Source organism: Crinia signifera, chromosome 11 (genome assembly GCF_055691185.1).
Source record: "Crinia signifera chromosome 11, ASM5569118v1, whole genome shotgun sequence".
Classification (NCBI taxonomy): Eukaryota; Metazoa; Chordata; class Amphibia; order Anura; family Myobatrachidae; genus Crinia; species Crinia signifera.
In genome coordinates, this window is record NC_139227.1 from 86,006,310 (window position 1) to 86,028,498 (window position 22,189).

A 22,189-nucleotide genomic window follows, 5' to 3' on the forward strand; every position below is an offset into this window, starting at 1 on the left:
ATTATTATATAGAGGGAGCAGCCTGTGGTGACCTGTTATTACTGTTAAGGTACCCATACACACACCGATTTTCCCGGTGCGATCCTATGCGATGAGATGCGTGCTCCCGCGGCATCTCATAGCACAGTACAAAAAGTATGTGCTGCACATACTTTTTGTACTGTCTTTTGATCGCATCGCATTGCATGCACAACACATGCAATGCGATTTAGCACAAAAAGTACCGGGTAATCGGTACGTGTATGGGCACCTAATACAGGGGGAGCAGCCTGTGGTGTCCTATTATTATTATACAGGAGGAGCAGCCTGTGGTGACCTGTTATTATTATTATTATTATTATTATACAGGGGGAGCAGCCTGTGGTGACCTGTTATTTTTATACAGAGGGAGCAGACTGTGGTGTCCTATTCTTTTTATACAGGAGAAGCAGCTTGGGGTGTCCTATTCTTTTGATACAGGGGGAACAGCTTGTACTGTCCTATTCTTTTTTTTATGCAGGGGGAGCAGCCTGTGCTGTCCTGTTCTTTTTATGCAGATGGAGCAGCTTGTGGTGCCCTGGTATTATTATAGAGGATGAGCAGCCTTTGGTGTCCTACTGTTATTATATAGGGAGGAGTAGGGTTTTTTCCCAACCCCCAGCTGCCACCCACCTCACCTCTGAAGGGGCAAATGTTTAAATTTTTTTTTTTTGACTGATCACGGGTAGTGATCTTAGCTCTGCCCTCTTACTGAATTATTCTCCACCCACGAACGGCAATATGTAATTTTTTTGGGAGGGTCGGGCTCCCCCGGGTCCCCGCCACCTCGCCCCCGGTCCCCGCCGCATTCTCCCACCTCCCTGACCGTCTCCCTGAATCGGAGACAGGTAGGGTTCCCGTCCCCCTGCCGATGTAAAACTGAGACGCGCGCGTGTCAGATGTAGCGCCGCTCACTAATGGGGGTGGTCTGGCGCTGGATGAGCGGCACTACATCTGTACAAAGTAAACTGATACGGCCGTGCTGCTGTGCATAGGTGGCCGTATCAAAATCAGTGAAACTTGCTTGTGTGTGGCTGTTGTGCTACAAGTGACAGCTGAGCTCACTCAAGTATCTACGGTATATTCAACTCCAGGCCTAATCTTTTTTTATTAATACATTTTTTTTTTTTTAAACTCCATTTAACGATGCGCTGTTACTTATGGGCCAGTGCTCTGGACTTGCCCCCCAGGCTAAAAGTTGCCAGCCAGCCCCTGGTCATGGACATTATGGTCTGTGGCTTAACTTGTAATGGGCATTATGGTGACAATTTTTGGCGCGCAATGTCCATGTTTGTGGAGCCTTTTGTGAATTTTGCCATATTCTGTGTAGTATTACAGTATGTGAATTTTGGCTCACTTAGTTTTTCATAATGTGTAAGGGGCAAGTCTAATGGGGGTCTACTATTTTATTGCATAGTGTGTAGATGTGGTATATGGTGTGGTACACAACACTCAAGGCCACAACCCCTTTTCTGCCTTCGGCGTGCGCACAACTGCATCCTTCAGTATTGACGCCAAGGTGGGCTGTGTACTTTCAATGCCGAGGCCTAATTTTTAATTCCATTCCCGCCCTCTCTCTGTCCTCCTTCCCTTCCTCCTCAGTGTGCACACTGGCACCACTAACACCCCCCCCCCCCTCCCCTATCTTGGTGCCCCCCCTGTCATTTTCTCCTGGATCCGCCCCTGAATGGTGATTCCTGTCGTATTCTAACGATGGTGTATGCATTCGTATTTGTAAATACAAATATGAATGTCTTATCAATATGAATACGAATATTTGTATTTTTGGCATAGTAAATGGCAAAAATACGAATACACCCCAAAAAATCGTATTTTCCTAGGAAAATACGAATATTTTCCACGAATTCATATTAGTAAATTTCCCCCAGTATGTCAAAAATACAAATAATTTATAAATAAATTCTTATTTTTATTAGTCTAATCATTTTTATAGTCAAAACGCTGGAGTAAAAAGTCTATGGCAGGTGAGGCAGTGCCTCACCTGGCTGCCTTTTCTGCGCATCTCTTATCAAAACTCAGTGAATCTCTAGCAGTATATACTGCTGCACATGTGTATAATGCTGGTATGTACCCGATGGCTCATACAGTATATTCCATGTCCATATTTGGCTCTGGTACTTGCCAGGGACTCGAGCCATTTACCTCACCGCACGTCCATGGCAGGAGGTAATTTTTTCAAATGTACTAAGACCCGGCCAGGTGGCGATACCGTATAGAAGTCTATGGGCTTCTTATCACCTGCCGACCCCCGCTGTAGATGACGACCCCCCTCCCTGGCTTACTTTCCTCCAGGAAGCTTGGACGGAAGGTAAACTCCTCCTCCCCCGAGCAACACAGCCGGTCATCCTTCCGGCTGCAGGGGGAGGAGGAGGCGCCCATGTAGAAAACCCCTGCACCGCGTTTTTGTGGGCACACCATGAAATGCATTCGCACTGCGGCCCTGCACATACGTAAATTCCCTTATATGCATATGCAGAGCTGCACCATCGGTCCCCAGGGCAAATACACTGGGGACCTAAGTACTGGGTGTTATGGTCAGTCAGATGCACCATAAATAATAGAATGATTGAAGCAGGCATTTTTTATGGTTGCTTGCAGCAGCTTATCATATGCGCTCAATAGCAATGCAAATGCAGATGAGGTGCATACCACCTCCTGCCTGCTTTTATGATCTCTTAAAACTGCAATTGCATTGCAATTCTAAAGGAACATTGTGACCACCAGAATCAGTGACAGGCTGGGCCAGGGGGCAGTGTGTGTACTGCCCCCCAGGCCAGTTTAGTTTTTCTGTTCCAGGGCCACCTGCAGTTTGTAATTTAATAGCGCTGGGACGCGGGTCCCCTGCGGCTTGCCGCCCATCTCCCACATGCACACACACACACACAGCAGCTGACATGGGAGGGGCAGGGAGCACAGAGCGCCAGAGTTCCCCTCCCCTGTCAGATGCTGTGTGTGAGAGGCAGGCAGCGAGCGGTAGGGAACTTGCGGCCCTGCACTAGTAAGCAAGCAAATTACTTCCCCAGGCATGTATTCTCCTATGACAATGAGCAAGAAAATCCTCCTGTGCAATGAGCATGTATTCCCCCATGGCATCTAGCAAGCCAATAACTCCCTCTGGCATGTATTCCCCATGGCAACGAAAAAGAAACTCCTCTGGGGAAATGAGCATGCATTCCTCCATAACAACAAGCATGTAACTCCCCCTGGGATATGAACAAGAAACTCCACCTGGGCAACGAGCATGTATTCCACCATTGCAATGAGCATTTAACTTCCCCTGGCAATGAGCAAGAATCCACTAGCAATGAGCAAGAAACCATGGCAAGGAGCATGTAGCCCTCCTGGCAAATAGCATTTAAGCCACCCAAGGGGCCTTTTATTATAAAAGATATTATGGGGTAAATTTACCAATATGAAAAACCTAGTTTTTCGTATTGGTATTTCCCCTACGACTGCATACGACGGTTTCAGTCGTATGCAAAGTCGTTTTCCGGAGGGGAATGTACAAAGCAGTCATATACGACTGCTTTGTAACCCTCCGATGTCGTAGGAATTCGTATTAGCTGCCCATATATACGGCCGCTAATACGAATTAGTAGAGGCAGTCTGCACGGATCAGTCAGATCCGTGAGGGCTGCAGTGTGTAAAAAAAATAGAAAAATTAAATATATAAAAAAAAAAAACAGCGTGGGGTCCCGCCCACAGCTGTAACCAGCACCAGGCTGAAGGAGCCGGGGCCGGTAAATAAAAATCAGGGAACCCGACAAATAGGGGTTCCCCGATTTTTAACAACCAGCCCCAGGCTCCAGGTCTGGGGCTGGTTCCCAAAATATGGGAGACAAAATGACTAGGGGTCCCCCGTATTTTAAGAACCAGCCCCAGGCCAAACCAGCCAGCAGGGTAATGCCACAGCCGGGGGGAGACTTATGATATAAGGTCCCGTGGCCAAAACATTAACCCTACCGACCAGTCAGCCTGGCCAGGGGCCCTGGGGGAGTGGGGACCCCCCCAATGAAGGGGTCCCCCCCTCCAGGACTTACCTGACCAGGCTGAAGCCTGGTGCTATCCCCGGTGACCCTGGACTGTGGTCACCGTGCTGATAGTGGTGTAAAAAAAAAGAAAAATCTATTGTCTAATACTGGGGCACTATGAGTCCCAGCAAGCCTCCCCCGCAAGCTGGGACTTGGAGAACCACAAGTCCCAGCCTGCGGGGCATTAAAGGGCCCGCTGGGTCTTGTAGTTCCACAGTATTAAAAATAGTAAAATAAAACACACTGACACACATTTAAAATAAAACTTTAATACATCCAAAGCCCTTACATACTAATATTTACCTATCTTCATCCCGTAGGTAGCCCTGGTCCTGATGTCCTGGTCCTGTGTCGTCTTCTGGATCCATGTCGACGTCGCTGTCCATGTCGTCCTCGCTGTCGGCGTCCGGAGTCCGACGAAATCCATGTGGGAACCTATGGAAGGAAACCATACTCACCTGTCCCAGGGCGACATAGTCCAGGGATGGGTCTTTGCAAAAAAACAAACCGACACGCGAAACCAGACGAACAGCAGAGAGCCGCACAGTGTTTGTGTACATCGTGCGGCTCCGCCTCCCGAATGCCGCTATTGGCCGCCTTGCGGCCTAGCGGCTCCTGATTGGCCGCTAGGCCGCAAGGCAGCCAATAGTGGCATTTAATTTTAATTTTTCTATTTTTTTTACACACTGCAGCCTGCACGGTTCTGACTGATCCGTGCAGACTGCCTCTACTAATTCGTATTAGCGGCCGTATATATGCCGATTTTTTTTTTTTATATTTATTTATTTTTCTATTTTTTTACACTAAAGCCTGCACGGATCTGACTGATACGTGCAGGCTTAAAGCAAATACGTCAGGGAAAGCAAGGTGTATTTTCCTGTCGTATTTGCGTGGGTGTTTTACACCACTTAGCAGCCGTATTATCAATACGGCTGCTTAGTAAATCAGGAACCACCATTCTTTTGAATGGTGATTTCTGTCGTATTCTATCGATGGTGTAGACATTCGTTTTTGTAAATACAAATACGAATGTTCCAACTTTAGGAATACGAATTGTTGTATTTTCGGAATTGTAAATCCCAAAAATACAAATGTGTAAAAAATAGGTGTATTTCTGCCTAAGAATACACCAAGTTTTACAAATCCATTTTGGTAAATTTCCCCCTATACTTGTTATATCGATAAGTCTTTATAAAATTGAGAACAACCTTACCATTAGTAGTAGAAGTAGTTGCAGTAAAAGTACTAGTTGTTCCTTTAGTTGTGGATCCTGTTGTAGCTGTAGTAGTCGCAGTACTAGTGGTAGTCGGTGTGCTAGTAGTTGTTCCTTTTGTTGTGGATGGAGTTGTTGCTGTAGTAGTCGCAGTACTAGTGGTAGTCGGTGTGCTAGTGGTTGTTCCTTTTGTTGTGGATGGAGTTGTAGCTGTAGTAGTCGCAGTACTAGTGGTAGTCGGTGTGCTAGTAGTTGTTCCTTTAGTTGTTGATGGTGTTGTATGAGTGGTAGTCGGTGTGCTAGTAGTTGTTCCTTTAGTTGTGGATGGAGTTGTAGCTGTAGTAGTCGCACTACTAGTGGTAGTCGGTGTGCTAGTAGTTGTTCCTTTAGTTGTGGATGGTGTTGTATGAGTGGTAGTCGGTGTGCTAGTAGTTGTTCCTTTAGTTGTGGATGGAGTTGTAGCTGTAGTAGTCGCAGTACTAGTGGTAGTCGGTGTGCTAGTGGTTGTTCCTTTTGTTGTGGATGGAGTTGTAGCTGTAGTAGTCGCAGTACTAGTGGTAGTCGGTGTGCTAGTGGTTGTTCCTTTTGTTGTGGATGGAGTTGTAGCTGTAGTAGTCGCAGTACTAGTGGTAGTCGGTGTGCTAGTAGTTGTTCCTTTAGTTGTGGATGGTGTTGTATGAGTGGTAGTCGGTGTGCTAGTAGTTGTTCCTTTAGTTGTGGATGGAGTTGTAGCTGTAGTAGTCGCAGTACTAGTGGTAGTCGGTGTGCTAGTAGTTGTTCCTTTAGTTGTGGATGGAGTTGTAGCTGTAGTAGTCGCAGTACTAGTGGTAGTCGGTATGCTAGTGGTTGTTCCTTTTGTTGTGGATGGAGATGTAGCTGTAGTACTCGCAGTACTAGTGGTAGTCGGTGTGCTAGTAGTTGTTCCTTTAGTTGTGGATGGTGTTGTATGAGTGGTAGTCGGTGTGCTAGTGGTTGTTCCTTTTGTTGTGGATGGAGTTGTAACTGTAGTAGTCGCAGTACTAGTGGTAGTCGGTGTGCTAGTAGTTGTTCCTTTAGTTGTGGATGGTGTTGTATGAGTGGTAGTCGGTGTGCTAGTAGTTGTTCCTTTAGTTGTGGAGGGAGTTGTAGCTGTAGTAGTCGCAGTACTAGTGGTAGTCGGTGTGCTAGTAGTTGTTCCTTTAGTTGTGGATGGTGTTGTGTGAGTGGTAGTCGGTGTGCTAGTAGTTGTTCCTTTAGTTGTGCTTGGAGTTGTAGCTGTAGTAGTCGCAGAACTAGTGGTAGTCGGTGTGCTAGTGGTTGTTCCTTTTGTTGTGGATGGAGTTGTAGCTGTAGTAGTCGCAGTACTAGTGGTAGTCGGTGTGCTAGTAGTTGTTCCTTTAGTTGTGGATGGTGTTGTATGAGTGGTAGTCGGTGTGCTAGTGGTTGTTCCTTTTGTTGTGGATGGAGTTGTAACTGTAGTAGTCGCAGTACTAGTGGTAGTCGGTGTGCTAGTAGTTGTTCCTTTAGTTGTGGATGGTGTTGTATGAGTGGTAGTCGGTGTGCTAGTGGTTGTTCCTTTTGTTGTGGATGGAGTTGTAGCTGTAGTAGTCGCAGTACTAGTGGTAGTCGGTGTGCTAGTGGTTGTTCCTTTTGTTGTAACTGTAGTAGTCGCAGTACTAGTGGTAGTCAGTGTGCTAGTAGTTGTTCCTTTAGTTGTGGATGGTGTTGTATGAGTGGTAGTCGGTGTGCTAGTGGTTGTTCCTTTTGTTGTGAATGGAGTTGTAACTGTAGTAGTCGCAGTACTAGTGGTAGTCGGTGTGCTAGTAGTTGTTCCTTTAGTTGTGGATGGTGTTGTATGAGTGGTAGTCGGTGTGCTAGTGGTTGTTCCTTTTGTTGTGGATGGGGTTGTAACTGTAGTAGTCGCAGTACTAGTGGTAGTCAGTGTGCTAGTAGTTGTTCCTTTAGTTGTGGATGGTGTTGTATGAGTGGTAGTCGGTGTGCTAGTGGTTGTTCCTTTAGTTGTGGATGAAGTTGTAGCTGTAGTAGTCCCAGTACTAGTGGTAGTCGGTGTGCTAGTAGTTGTTCCTTTAGTTGTGGATGGTGTTGTATGAGTGGTAGTCGGTGTGCTAGTGGTTGTTCCTTTTGTTGTGGATGGAGTTGTAGCTGTAGTAGTCGCAGTACTAGTGGTAGTCGGTGTGCTAGTAGTTGTTCCTTTAGTTGTGGATGGTGTTGTATGAGTGGTAGTCGGTGTGCTAGTAGTTGTTCCTTTTGTTGTGGATGGAGTTGTAACTGTAGTAGTCGCAGTACTAGTGGTAGTCGGTGTGCTAGTAGTTGTTCCTTTAGTTGTGGATGGTGTTGTATGAGTGGTAGTCGGTGTGCTAGTGGTTGTTCCTTTAGTTGTGGATGGAGTTGTAACTGTAGTAGTCGCAGTACTAGTGGTAGCCGGTGTGCTAGTAGTTGTTCCTTTAGTTGTGGATGGTGTTGTATGAGTGGTAGTCGGTGTGCTAGTGGTTGTTCCTTTTGTTGTGGATGGAGTTGTAACTGTAGTAGTCGCAGTACTTGTGGTAGTCGGTGTGCTCGTAGTTGTTCCTTTAGTTGTGGATGGTGTTGTATGAGTGGTAGTCGGTGTGCTAGTGGTTGTTCCTTTTGTTGTGGATGGAGTTGTAGCTGTAGTAGTCGCAGTACTAGTGGTAGTCGGTGTGCTAGTAGTTGTTCCTTTAGTTGTGGATGGTGTTGTATGAGTGGTAGTCGGTGTGCTAGTGGTTGTTCCTTTTGTTGTGGATGGAATTGTAACTGTAGTAGTCGCAGTACTAGTGGTAGTCGGTGTGCTAGTAGTTGTTCCTTTAGTTGTGGATGGTGTTGTATGAGTGGTAGTCGGTGTGCTAGTGGTTGTTCCTTTTGTTGTGGATGGAGTTGTAACTGTAGTAGTCGCAGTACTAGTGGTAGTCGGTGTGCTAGTAGTTGTTCCTTTAGTTGTGGATGGTGTTGTATGAGTGGTAGTCGGTGTGCTAGTGGTTGTTCCTTTTGTTGTGGATGGAGTTGTAACTATAGTAGTCGCAGTACTAGTGGTAGTCGGTGTGCTAGTAGTTGTTCCTTTAGTTGTGGATGGTGTTGTATGAGTGGTAGTCGGTGTGCTAGTGGTTGTTCCTTTTGTTGTGGATGGAGTTGTAACTGTAGTAGTCGCAGTACTTGTGGTAGTCGGTGTGCTAGTAGTTGTTCCTTTAGTTGTGGATGGTGTTGTATGAGTGGTAGTCGGTGTGCTAGTGGTTGTTCCTTTTGTTGTGGATGGAGTTGTAGCTGTAGTAGTCGCAGTACTAGTGGTAGTCGGTGTGCTAGTAGTTGTTCCTTTAGTTGTGGATGGTGTTGTATGAGTGGTAGTCGGTGTGCTAGTGGTTGTTCCTTTTGTTGTGGATGGAATTGTAACTGTAGTAGTCGCAGTACTAGTGGTAGTCGGTGTGCTAGTAGTTGTTCCTTTAGTTGTGGATGGTGTTGTATGAGTGGTAGTCGGTGTGCTAGTGGTTGTTCCTTTTGTTGTGGATGGAGTTGTAGCTGTAGTAGTCGCAGTACTAGTGGTAGTCGGTGTGCTAGTAGTTGTTCCTTTAGTTGTGGATGGTGTTGTATGAGTGGTAGTCGGTGTGCTAGTAGTTGTTACTTTTGTTGTGGATGGAGTTGTAGCTGTAGTAGTCGCTGTACTAGTGGTAGTCGGTGTGCTAGTAGTTGTTCCTTTAGTTGTGGATGGTGTTGTATGAGTGGTAGTCGGTGTGCTAGTAGTTGTTCCTTTAGTTGTGCTTGGAGTTGTAGCTGTAGTAGTCGCAGTACTAGTGGTAGTCGGTGTGCTAGTGGTTGTTCCTTTTGTTGTGGATGGAGTTGTAGCTGTAGTAGTCGCAGTACTAGTGGTAGTCGGTGTGCTAGTAGTTGTTCCTTTAGTTGTGGATGGTGTTGTATGAGTGGTAGTCGGTGTGCTAGTGGTTGTTCCTTTTGTTGTGGATGGAGTTGTAGCTGTAGTAGTCGCAGTACTAGTCGGTGTGCTAGTAGTTGTTCCTTTAGTTGTGGATGGTGTTGTATGAGTGGTAGTCGGTGTGCTAGTGGTTGTTCCTTTTGTTGTGGATGGAGTTGTAGCTGTAGTAGTCGCAGTACTAGTGGTAGTCAGTGTGCTAGTAGTTGTTCCTTTAGTTGTGGATGGTGTTGTATGAGTGGTAGTCGGTGTGCTAGTGGTTGTTCCTTTTGTTGTGGATGGAGTTGTAACTGTAGTAGTCGCAGTACTAGTGGTAGTCGGTGTGCTAGTAGTTGTTCCTTTAGTTGTGGATGGTGTTGTATGAGTGGTAGTCGGTGTGCTAGTGGTTGTTCCTTTTGTTGTGGATGGAGTTGTAACTGTAGTAGTCGCAGTACTAGTGGTAGTCGGTGTGCTAGTAGTTGTTCCTTTAGTTGTGGATGGTGTTGTATGAGTGGTAGTCGGTGTGCTAGTGGTTGTTCCTTTTGTTGTGGATGGAGTTGTAACTGTAGTAGTCGCAGTACTAGTGGTAGTCGGTGTGCTAGTAGTTGTTCCTTTAGTTGTGGATGGTGTTGTATGAGTGGTAGTCGGTGTGCTAGTGGTTGTTCCTTTTGTTGTGGATGGAGTTGTAGCTGTAGTTGTCGCAGGACTAGTGGTAGTCGGTGTGCTAGTAGTTGTTCCTTTAGTTGTGGATGGTGTTGTATGAGTGGTAGTCGGTGTGCTAGTAGTTGTTCCTTTTGTTGTGGATGGAGTTGTAACTGTAGTAGTCGCAGTACTAGTGGTAGTCGGTGTGCTAGTAGTTGTTCCTTTAGTTGTGGATGGTGTTGTATGAGTGGTAGTCGGTGTGCTAGTGGTTGTTCCTTTTGTTGTGGATGGAGTTGTAACTGTAGTAGTCGCAGTACTAGTGGTAGTCGGTGTGCTAGTAGTTGTTCCTTTAGTTGTGGATGGTGTTGTATGAGTGGTAGTCGGTGTGCTAGTGGTTGTTCCTTTTGTTGTGGATGGAGTTGTAGCTGTAGTAGTCGCAGTACTAGTGGTAGTCGGTGTGCTAGCAGTTGTTCCTTTAGTTGTGGATGGTGTTGTATGAGTGGTAGTCGGTGTGCTAGTGGTTGTTCCTTTAGTTGTGGATGGAGTTGTAACTGTAGTAGTCGCAGTACTAGTGGTAGTCGGTGTGCTAGTAGTTGTTCCTTTAGTTGTGGATGGTGTTGTATGAGTGGTAGTCGCAGTACTAGTGGTGGTCGGTGTGCTAGTAGTTGTTCCTTTAGTTGTGGATGGTGTTGTATGAGTGGTAGTCAGTGTGCTAGTGGTTGTTCCTTTTGTTGTGGATGGAATTGTAGCTGTAGTAGTCGCAGTACTAGTGGTAGTCGGTGTGCTAGTAGTTGTTCCTTTAGTTGTGGATGGTGTTGTATGAGTGGTAGTCGGTGTGCTAGTGGTTGTTCCTTTTGTTGTGGATGGAGTTGTAGCTGTAGTAGTCACAGTACTAGTGGTAGTCGGTGTGCTAGTAGTTGTTCCTTTAGTTGTGGATGGTGTTGTATGAGTGGTAGTCGGTGTGCTAGTGGTTGTTCCTTTTGTTGTGGATGGAGTTGTAGCTGTAGTAGTCGCAGTACTAGTGGTAGTCGGTGTGCTAGCAGTTGTTCCTTTAGTTGTGGATGGTGTTGTATGAGTGGTAGTCGGTGTGCTAGTGGTTGTTCCTTTAGTTGTGGATGGAGTTGTAACTGTAGTAGTCGCAGTACTAGTGGTAGTCAGTGTGCTAGTAGTTGTTCCTTTAGTTGTGGATGGTGTTGTATGAGTGGTAGTCGGTGTGCTAGTGGTTGTTCCTTTTGTTGTGGATGGAGTTGTAACTGTAGTAGTCGCAGTACTAGTGGTAGTCGGTGTGCTAGTAGTTGTTCCTTTAGTTGTGGATGGTGTTGTATGAGTGGTAGTCGGTGTGCTAGTGGTTGTTCCTTTTGTTGTGGATGGAGTTGTAACTGTAGTAGTCACAGTACTAGTGGTAGTCGGTGTGCTAGTAGTTGTTCCTTTAGTTGTGGATGGTGTTGTATGAGTGGTAGTCGGTGTGCTAGTGGTTGTTCCTTTTGTTGTGGATGGAGTTGTAGCTGTAGTAGTCGCAGTACTAGTGGTAGTCGGTGTGCTAGCAGTTGTTCCTTTAGTTGTGGATGGTGTTGTATGAGTGGTAGTCGGTGTGCTAGTGGTTGTTCCTTTAGTTGTGGATGGAGTTGTAACTGTAGTAGTCGCAGTACTAGTGGTAGTCGGTGTGCTAGTAGTTGTTCCTTTAGTTGTGGATGGTGTTGTATGAGTGGTAGTCGGTGTGCTAGTGGTTGTTCCTTTAGTTGTGGATGGAGTTGTAACTGTAGTAGTCGCTTTACTACTGGTAGTCGGTGTGCTAGTAGTTGTTCCTTTAGTTGTGGATGGTGTTGTATGAGTGGTAGTCGCAGTACTAGTGGTAGTCGGTGTGCTAGTAGTTGTTCCTTTAGTTGTGGATGGTGTTGTATGAGTGGTAGTCGCAGTACTAGTGGTAGTCGGTGTGCTAGTAGTTGTTCCTTTAGTTGTGGATGGTGTTGTATGAGTGGTAGTCGGTGTGCTAGTGGTTGTTCCTTTTGTTGTGGATGGAATTGTAGCTGTAGTAGTCGCAGGACTAGTGGTAGTCGGTGTGCTAGTAGTTGTTCCTTTAGTTGTGGATGGTGTTGTATGAGTGGTAGTCGGTGTGCTAGTGGTTGTTCCTTTTGTTGTGGATGGAATTGTAGCTGTAGTAGTCGCAGTAGGTGCTGTAGTTGAAGGTGTACTGGTTGTCTTGTTTGAACAAGAATAGAAACTAATGGAAATAGTACCATTGATGCCACATACAGCATATATGCACTCTCCATTGCCGATATATTTTTCATAGATTGTTTCATTGTATGCATATATATCGCCCTTGTATTCACAGTAGCAGTCTGAAAAGGGGGAAGATGTTAAGGTGAGAACATACAACCATACAATATATGCACAAAACATTGTACTTAATATAAGTGGTGGCTGCTGACCTAACCTCCATATGTAATGTATGGTTGGGGAGCAGCCAATGGGCACCAAAAAGTAAAGTTGAACCACTATTGGTATTTGTGGCAACAAAATGAAAAATATGCACAAGCATGAAACACTGAAATCAGGGGCTTAACTACATATTTGTAGGCCCCATAGGTGGTTTTTTTATGGTCCCACTATTTAGCAACTGTGTAAAACATTACTTAAACAGTAAAGATAGATCCCCTTCAGCTTTGGGCCCCAAAGCAGCTGCACACCGTGTTTCTATGGTAGTTACGCCCTAGACTGAAATCAACAAAATCAATATTGTGCCTTATAAAACATATGGAGTGAGTAAACCAGTATCATTCTCCATTAACACTAATAGGCACACATACTGTACATTTCATGATGATGACAGCTACATTTAGTACTGAGGGCTGCCCAGCTACTCAGGGAGCACTGGGCATTCACCTGAAATGACACAAACAAGGGCAATGGAGCCCCCTCCAGCTGCAGCACTGCCCCATTTTTGATGTGACTCAAAGTTTGGAACTATGCATTTTGTGGCACGGGGCTGGTGTAATGGGTGCAAAGGGTTGGTTTTAACCCCTTCAGTGGTGTTTTTTTTTTAAGGTAGCGCTCCCCACTGGGCGAATTTTTTAGGGGGAGCGCTACCTTAAAAAAACCACCACACTTTCCCCCCGATGCCACGGACCCTGCTCTAAACAGTGACAATCCCGAGACACAGCATGGAAAATTCTTGGGAAAACCACTGAAGGGGTTAATGCAGGGGTTCCCAAACTTTTTTCAATCACAGCACCCTAGAGCATAAAAATATTTTCAAGGCACCCCTAGGCCAAATGCTTCTTATCAAGAAATTCAGAAAAAAATATATTAAATTAAGTGCATTGCTTCTGTTTTTTCCACATATATTATGATTGGCAGCCACAAGCACTGGTTTTGCCTGGTACATTGACCATAAATAATATGCATTGATCCTGGTCCACCAACCCAAGGCACCCCTGCAAGTGTCCTGAGGTGCCTAGGCACACAGTTTGGGAACCACTGGGTTAATGTATTGGGCACAGTGCTGTAATAATTTGTTGGGGCACTGAGGTGGGTGAAGGGGGTCCTGTCTGTTCTGGCAGTCCCGGGCCCCACAATCTCTGATGGCTGCCCTTTCTGTAGGATTTTTGGTATACAATTAGTTTTAAATAATTTTAGCCACATTAATTTTTTTGTTTTATTGTAGCTTTAAACCGGTGCAAACTTTAGTAACATAAGTTTATATAAAAATTTATAATAAGAGTAGAACCTTTAATACACATATATTTTATCTGTGTAAAAATAATGAAGGAAATATTTTAAATGGTACTTGTTTCCTAGAACGGCGCCCATCGCGGGCATCGCATGTACATCGCATGCCATTATAATATAATGCGATGCGACCGATGCGATGCCCGCGATTGTACATAGAAATGCATGGTAAAATGTAAATCGCGTCGGTCGCATCGCTTGCGGCCAAAAAATCGCATGCGATGCGACCGACGCGATTACCGATTTTACATAGGGAACAATGTTAAATGGCCCAATTGACCCGATTTCACATAGGGAACAATGTTAAATGGCCCAAAGACCCCAAATAGCCACCCTGAAGTGTGAAATGGCCCCCCCAATTGTTAATGCCACCCCACGATCAACGTCAACCCGAAGCGTGGCGAGCGCATACGCGTCCTCCGACCTTTTCATACCCCCACTATCTACGTCGGCGTGGAGTTGAGAATAGAAAGTGTGGCGAGCGCAGCGAGCCACCGAGCCCGAAGCGTGGCGAGCGGACGCGGATACCTGTGAAGCCCACGAGGGGACGCTTATAGCTGTGAAGGTATCCGCGTGCGCTCGCCACGCTTCGGGCTCGGTGGCTCGCTGCGCTCGCCACACTTTCTGTTCTTAACTCCACGCCGACATGGATAGTGGGGGTATGAAAAGGTCGAAGAACGCGTACCGACGCCCCTCGCGGGCTCGCTGCGCTCGCCACGCTTCGGGTTCACGTTGATCGTGGGGTGGCGTTAACAATTGGGGGGGGGCATTTCACACTTCAGGGTGGCTATTTGGGGTCTGTGGGCCATTTAACATTGTTCCTTATGTGAAATCGGGTCAATTGGGCCATTTAACATTGTTCCCTATGCGATTTTTTGGCCGCATGCGATGCGACCGACGCGGTTATTTTCCTTGCGATGCCTAAGATCAATATCGTGGGCACGTTCTAGGAAACTAGTACCTTTTAAATGATATCTGTCATCTTTCTTGCAAAAATTACAGTTTCACTGTTACTCACACTAGTTACTGTATGTACATTATTACTCACACTCAGTGGTGCTGAGAGGGGGGACGACGACTTTTTACCAGGGCCTGGGTCTATTGGAGGCTGAGGCAGAAGGACCATTGGTGCAGCAAGTGTATTGAACCAGGGCCCCTGAGGATTAGGGGGCCCACTGCTGCCACCCACTGCTGTGTGGCATATTGTGAACTTGGGTTGGAGTGGCGGAAAGGAGGGCGCAAGTTGTATTTTTGCACCTGGGCCAACCACTCACAAGTTCCGACACTGGTTGGTGGGTCCCAAGTACCGCTTCCCCCTCCGCCATTGCAGGGAGCGAGAGAAAATTAACTGCCGTTGCAGCAGCCTGTCCTCTATTTCTCCCTGTGTGCAGGTGTACTCCACCACACACCGGATCAGACACCACATCCCTCCTGCACAGCACGTGCAACTGCAAAACCTACAGTATGTATTTTTTTTTTTTTTTAAGCGCAGCCCTAGCCACGCTTCCTCCTGTTGTCTATACCCCCTAATTTTACCGGGGCCATGCTGAACTGTCGGCGCCCCTGCTCACACTAGGAAAATGTAATGACTTATTCCTAATATCTATAATTTACACTGAAACTTACCACTTTCATTATAACTGCAATGAATTTCACCATTTGAGCAATAACTGAAAAATAAAAATAATAAATTAAGTCACCTAGCCTCAATAACCATGTTTCTTTTGTGAAAAAAATAAAAATAAAATTGCAAAATAACATACCAAGTTTCACAAATGTTACAGGAAATAATATTGTCTCCTGGGTTATGATAATTTCCCATGTTATCATAGCAACCGCATTCACTTACACACTTCATGTTAACTTCTTCTAAGTATGGCGCCTCCTCTGGGCAGGAAGGATAACAACCTAGGAAGGAGCACAGAAAATAAATCACCTTCGCGTTTTACGACCCTGTTTGGATCATTTTATGCAATGTAGTTATAGTGGTTCATACCAATAAATAAGGGTAAACAAAATTAAAGGCAACAGTAACCACATTTTAGAAGAAATGTAATGAAAAAGGTCTATTGTATTCCACATTTCCAAAATAATAATAATAATAATAATAATAATAATAATAATAATAATAATGCATAATTTCAGATGTATCATCAACTACATTTCTTCATAGTATAACTAAAATATATTGGACTAGAACATTTACCACTCAAATTACTGTACTGTAGAGGGAAAAAATATTTATAAAAAATAGTGCTTATTAAAATTAACAATATTGATCTATAAAAATAGAAAGATTTGCAGCTGCTACTACTCCTGAAAAGTTAATCCGCCAACAGGAAAACTAAATGTATTGGGTTGGTGGGCTGACATTGTGGGTTAGAGACATGCTAAAGCCCCATACACACTACATGCCTCCGTGGGGGGGCAGGATGCCTCAGTGGGGTGGGGGAGAGGATGCCTTCGGGGGGGTGGGGGGAATCGGGGGGGTGGGGTGTCCTTCCGTCCGGGGGTGCACCACAGACCTTAATCCGGCCCTGCCTGAGGCAGTTTGTGATATATCATATCTTTCTCCGCTATATATTGTTCAACACATTCCTCCTTGAGGCATCGGTACTGACCAAATAAGCCAGCTCTTTTGATTAACTTTTTAGGTTTTAGTGTTTTTATTGAGATGACAAGTATTAAATACACACGAATAGCCATTGACCTTATTTATTGGGATCTGTTTGATGTGCGGGACTCTCTAAAGGCCCCCAGGTATTGCATGCAATACCCCGCCAACTCACCCGACATACGATCCCAGTCACCAATAGATCCTTGTGGCAGCCACTAACATCTGTGATCGCGATGTGCACAGGAATGTGCCATACATTGCAATCACAGGAAAAGGACATGCGATGTGACGCTTTTCATGCAATCCCTCTCACACGTTTGCGCATCCCTTCAGCACTCCGCTTGAGGGAGATGAGCGGAGATCGGGGGAGCTTCGAGGCAGCTGCTGAGGGTGGCGGAGGGCTTCTGATGAATGGGACACGCGAGCGTCTTGTGCACGTGCACACCGTTCCATTGGCTGTCAGTGGCTGGCGAATGGCAATACTATCGCCAGCAACATCTCCAATGGGAGCTGCTACATCTGTATTGGAGTTTCTAATCCCAAGATTTCGGGATTAGACTGCACATGCGCAGTCTAATGCCGGGCAGCATTTGAGCGGGTGCTCAGCAGCTGCCATGCTTCTCCCGTCCCGGGCAGCATGGCTCTGCGCAGCATGACGACGTCAGAGGTCACGCTGCGCATGCCGCACAGGCTGCCTCCGTGCTGTGCCCGGCCTGAACACCCACCCACCAACAGACCAGACCACCCACCCACCCAGCAGTGGACCAGGCTGCTCACCTGTCCACTAGTGGACCAGCCCGCTCACCCACCAGGGGACCAGCACACACACCAGGCGACCAGCCCGGGCTCCATCTCCCCGGCTCGCCCACCCACCCTGGCTCCATCTCCCCGGCTTGCCCACCCACCCGGCTCCTGGCCGCACCACGCATCAGTAAGTGTAAATATGCGGGGCGTCCGAGGAGGGTTTTTTATATTAGGGAAGCCAATCCCGGGATTGGGCATTTTTCAATCCCGAATTCCGGGATTGAAAAAATGCTCCAGGACTGGCATCCCTAGTGCCAGTGTACATGCTAATAGAGCGGTGAGAGAGAGGAGAGCAGAAAGAGGGCGGGAATGGGATTAAAAATAGGCCCTGGTGTTTTAACAGGCCAACCTTGGCAACAAAAGTGAAGGATGTAGTTGTGTGCACGTCAAAGTCTCGCTCCGGGAAAAGGGGGTGTGGCCACTCAAAAGGGGGTGTGTTATTGAGTGTAGTGTACCACACCATATACAACTTCTATACACTATGCAACAAAATACTAGACCCCATTATACTTGCCCCTCACACACAATGCCAAATGGAATGAGCCAAAATTCACATAATGCCACATGGATTGAGACAAAATTCACATAATGCCACATGGATTGTGCCAAAATTCACATAATGCCATACCGGTTGAGCCAAAATTCATATACAGTACTGCCACAAGGATTGAGCCAAAATTCACATAATGCTTCAAGGATTGAGCCAAAATTCACAATCTGTTTCATAAACAGGGACATTGCGCGCATTAAAAAGTTACACCATAATGCCCATTACATGTTAAGCCACACACCATAATGTCCATTACATATCATGCCAAACACCATAATGTCTCTTAAAAATGATGCTACATTTGTGCTGCTTATCTACATGCAATGTGGGTTTACATGCTTATTGCCAAGGGGGAATACATGGTCGCTGTAACTCGGAGACAGCCCCCGCTGGGCAGAAGTGACAGCCGGGCAGAGAGCAGGGGGCTGTCCGGCTTTATTCAGAGCACTTGAGGTCCCGGCTATTTGAAATAATACCCTTTTCACACCAGGAAATGCAGGATTTACCCAGAAATATGGTCTCAGGATCATGCAGGGACATTTGGTTGGCCCCTTTTACACGAGCCTAGTCCCTGCATTTTCTGGTGTGAGGGCAAAAGAACCCCCTCCCCTTTTAACCAGCTATATCGTTTAACTGGATATGTCTTCTGAACCAACTGGCCCATTTACATGAGACCAGTTTCATATTGAAGAACTTTTGAGTGGGCTTCAGATGATTTTGGAACTGGGTGGGGTCTCATGTTATCCTATTGGGAAAACGTTATAGCTTTGCCCGGCGGTATCTTCGGTTCCCAGGGGGCTAGAGACACAGGGCCGGGCTCATTGGAAAGCTTTATCAAAAATGATAGGGAGGCACATGCCGGGGTGCCCCCCCCCCCCCCCCCGAATCTGCAAATGAGTATTTAAGTAGCCTTGAAACATAGCAAGCATATACTTTTGTGCACTGGGTGAAAAACATTAAAAGTATATATGTGGATCACTTTCAAGATCCATGAAGTATATTGGATACTATTGATACCCACAACAGGGACAAGTTTAAAATTAAATTTAGTTTACAGCATTCATACATGATTGATACATCCATTGTTGGTCTGATGGTCACTGCGTGTATTTAGTTTTTCCCATTATTTCTCTACAATCTAGAGACCATGGTTCATGTAAAGTCCAGCAAATAAACACATTCAGATATACTTAAACTAAGCCATTGAATACTATTTTGGGCCTTTGGTCTAAACAACATCTGATCCTCTTGTGATTGGATAGCACATACTGTATCTAGGTACTGTAAATCTATTAAAGTGCCCCTAAGGTTATTTTATAATTGCATTCATTTCCTTACCTTCCACTTTTGATAATTCAGATGAACAGTTTCCAGTTGGGTTTTGGCAGGTTTTTATGCAATCAACTCCGCAAGGTCTATAATGCCATTCACACTTGTTTTCATTTTCATTATAGAAGTCGCAGAACACAGCTGTAGAAGGAAATAACCAACATGCGCTGCATGATTTACTGCACACTGTATGTATGTAAGACTGGGCATCATAGTGGGATTGGTATGAAATCGCGGCGGTCAAAATCCCAACGCTGGAATCCTGACCGCCGAAATCCTGACAGGGGGGGGGGACGTGCATCACCCCCCCTTGCGGGCTCGCTGTGCTCGCCACGCACCGGGCCAGGTGCCTCACTATGCTCGGCACATTAATTTATTCTCCCTCTATGGGTCTCGTGGACACCCATAGAGGGACAAAGTTCCGGGATTTCGGCGGTCGGGATTTCAGCGGTCGGGATTTCGGCGGTTGGGATTTCGACCGCCGGGATTCCGACCGCCGGGATACTAACTGCATCCCATCATAGCATACATTTGTTTGAGTGAAACCATGGACCATGGAAAAGCTGAGGGTTGCCATGGGTGTGATCCCTACCCACCATCCCACGCCACCCACCTGCATTGCTCTGAGCGAACGGCTGGAGAATATACAAGTCGCTGGGTCCTTTTGTAAACAGAGCCTGCACATGCGCATAAATGCTTATGCGCATGCACAGTAGCAAAACATTGCTCCCCTGTGCGAACACGCAGGGGAGTGTACCAACTAGAATAACCTCCTAAGAGTACATATGAAGTTAATTGTTTTTGAATGAGAATAATCAGTTTAGCTTCTAATTGCTACAGTATGTTGCTGATCATTTGAAAATTAGCTGGTTGGTTGGTACTGTATCTCCATTCACTTTATCCCTCTACAAGGTTTAGAAAATAGAGCTAGATTTTTAATGGAACTTACGACAATTGTTTGGAGTTCTCCACTCAATACAAACACATTGAGCGAGGCATGCCTGGGCATACACTGCTATCGCAGTGCAGTAGCAATTACAATCTCCACCTTCATCGCAGGCACAGGAATCTTTGACGCATGTATCATAATAACCTTCAGGGTCGACCTTGAAGTATAAGAATAGAGAATGAAATTATTGTTATATCATTTATTTACAATGTCACAAAATTACATAACCTAAACTCTCCTCCCCCAACCTATCCCCATCACTCCTGTCCAAGGTCTTCGAATGCCTCACGGCCATCTCAGCCTGGATGACCCAACGTTCCTGAAACTACACATGGCTAAAACTGAACTTCTAATCTTCCATCCCCCGAACATCCCCTCTTCTCCCACTATCTCCATCAGCATTGGTGAAACCGAGATCACCTCCACCGACCAAACGCAATGCCTCGGTGTAATCATTGACTCCTCCCTCTCTTTCACCCCCCACATTCGTGCTCTCTCACAATCTTGCCGCTTTCACCTCCGCAACATCTCGCGCATCAGACCATTCCTCTCCACTGACGCGACCAAAATTCTCATTCACTCTCTTGTCATCTCCCACCTTGACTACTGCACCATCCTTTTCTCCGGGCTACCTCTCGCCCCCTTGCCCCTCTCCAATCCATTCTTAACGCCGCTGTTAGGCTCATCTTCCTCTCCCGGCGCTCTACCTTTGCCTCCCCCCTCTGTCTATATCTTCACTGGCTCCCCATTCCTTTCTGGGTTCTCTTTAAACTCCTCACCACCACCTACAAGGCTCTCTCCTCCTCCACTGCTCCTTACCTCTCTTCACTGATCTCTATCCACACTCACTCCTGTCCTCTTCGCTGCGTCGCTGACCGCCTCCTGACCTCTCACCTAATCACCTCCTCCCACTCCCGTGTCCAAGACTTCTCTTGCGCTGCCCCCCCCCCCCCTTCACTAGAACAACCTCCTGCCACCTATCAGGCTTTCTGATTCCCTTACCTCCTTCAAGCACTCCCTCAAAACCCACTTCTTCCAACTAGCCTATCCCTCCTCCTCCTAACCTCTTTCGCTCCTCCTATCCTGCCTACCCTACCCCTCCATCTGTTCCCATATCCTATTGTTTTTTGTTTGTCCACCCACCTCCTTTTAGTCTGTTAACTCTTATGAGTAGGGCCCTCCTTCCTCACGTACTCACCCGACCTCTTTACCTCACCAGTGCTCCTTCCCTGTTCTTCCCTTGCTCTACTTCATCTTCAGTCTCCTCAACAATTTCAACACCTACTTCAGAACTGATGCTGATTTTAGCTCTACCATCTATACCCCTATTTATGCTGTATTTTATCAACACACCCTGTACATTACCTTGTAATTTGTTTTTTTTGTTTGCTATGTACGGTGCTGCGGACACTTTGTGGCGCCTTATAAATAAACAGACTACTACTACTACTATTTATGAGGTAAAGTGCAAAGGGCATAATTAGTATGTAAATACATTTTATTTACAGCCAAAAGCCATCGCTTGAGAGATGTACACAATATAAGTATTTGTTTTATGTATTGTATGACGTCTGTAATGTGCTTTACAAAATGTTGTATTGTTAAAGGAAAAAAAATATAATAAAAAAAATCTGAATTTTAAAAAAATATATATATTTAATTTTCTCTGCAGCAAATATATACAGTACAGTAGTATGAGCAGATTTCATCTGGAAATCTTTACTACAGCTTTCTAATATACAGATAGAGCCCCTCTCTTCTTTGCCCAGCTCTCGCTAGACCGTCCTCACTGGTGAGAGCCGGCAGAGAGGGACTCCATCAGACTGGGACGCACGTACGTCTCACGTGCACACGCATCCCAGTCTCTCAGCGGCTGGGCAGTGGGACCCTGTCCGTTTCCGCTTCAGGGAGACGGGTAGGATTATGGGGGGGGGGCGGGCGGAGGTGGGGTCCGGTGATGGTGGCGGGGAAGGCATCGGACGGCGTCAGGGAGGTCCGCCGCTACGGGGCACACAAGCATCTCGTGCTAGCGTGCCCCCTGGTGATGGCTGGCGGGGACTGGCAATAGAATTGACAGCCCCTGCAAAGATGGAGCATGCTCCATCTGTACTTTCCTACCCTCCCAGAATGGCCGGGAGGGTCCTGAAAATTGGATCCCCCTCCTGGCTCCATGGTAGGGTAGGAAAGCCTCCCGCATTTAGTGGAGCTCCCGCACGCCCTCCTCTGGCGTCAAGTATCATCATTCATGGTGTTTTGGGGAGGGTCCGGGGCTAAAACTATGCAAATCGTGTCATTTAGTACCACTAATTAATTACCCCCTACATTTGCACTGTACAATCAGTTTATTTTACCTTTGGTCAAAATCCGGCT

At 46.2% G+C, this 22,189-nt stretch overlaps 1 protein-coding gene across 1 annotated transcript in view; it reads right to left on the reverse strand.

Annotated features, from left to right (window-relative positions):
• Positions 1-22,189, reverse strand: part of LOC146046280 (hemocytin-like) — a 137,924-nt gene that overhangs the window by 109,600 nt on the left and 6,135 nt on the right. Inside the window, exons 2-6 of the mRNA XM_083165532.1 lie at positions 19,820-19,976; positions 18,880-19,011; positions 15,334-15,478; positions 15,197-15,240; positions 12,076-12,180 (exon numbers count right to left, since the gene is read on the reverse strand). Of these exons, the coding sequence (XP_083021658.1) occupies positions 12,076-12,180; positions 15,197-15,240; positions 15,334-15,428 (244 nt within the window). The 5' untranslated portion in view covers positions 15,429-15,478; positions 18,880-19,011; positions 19,820-19,976. The remainder of the gene's footprint in view (positions 1-12,075; positions 12,181-15,196; positions 15,241-15,333; positions 15,479-18,879; positions 19,012-19,819; positions 19,977-22,189) is intronic.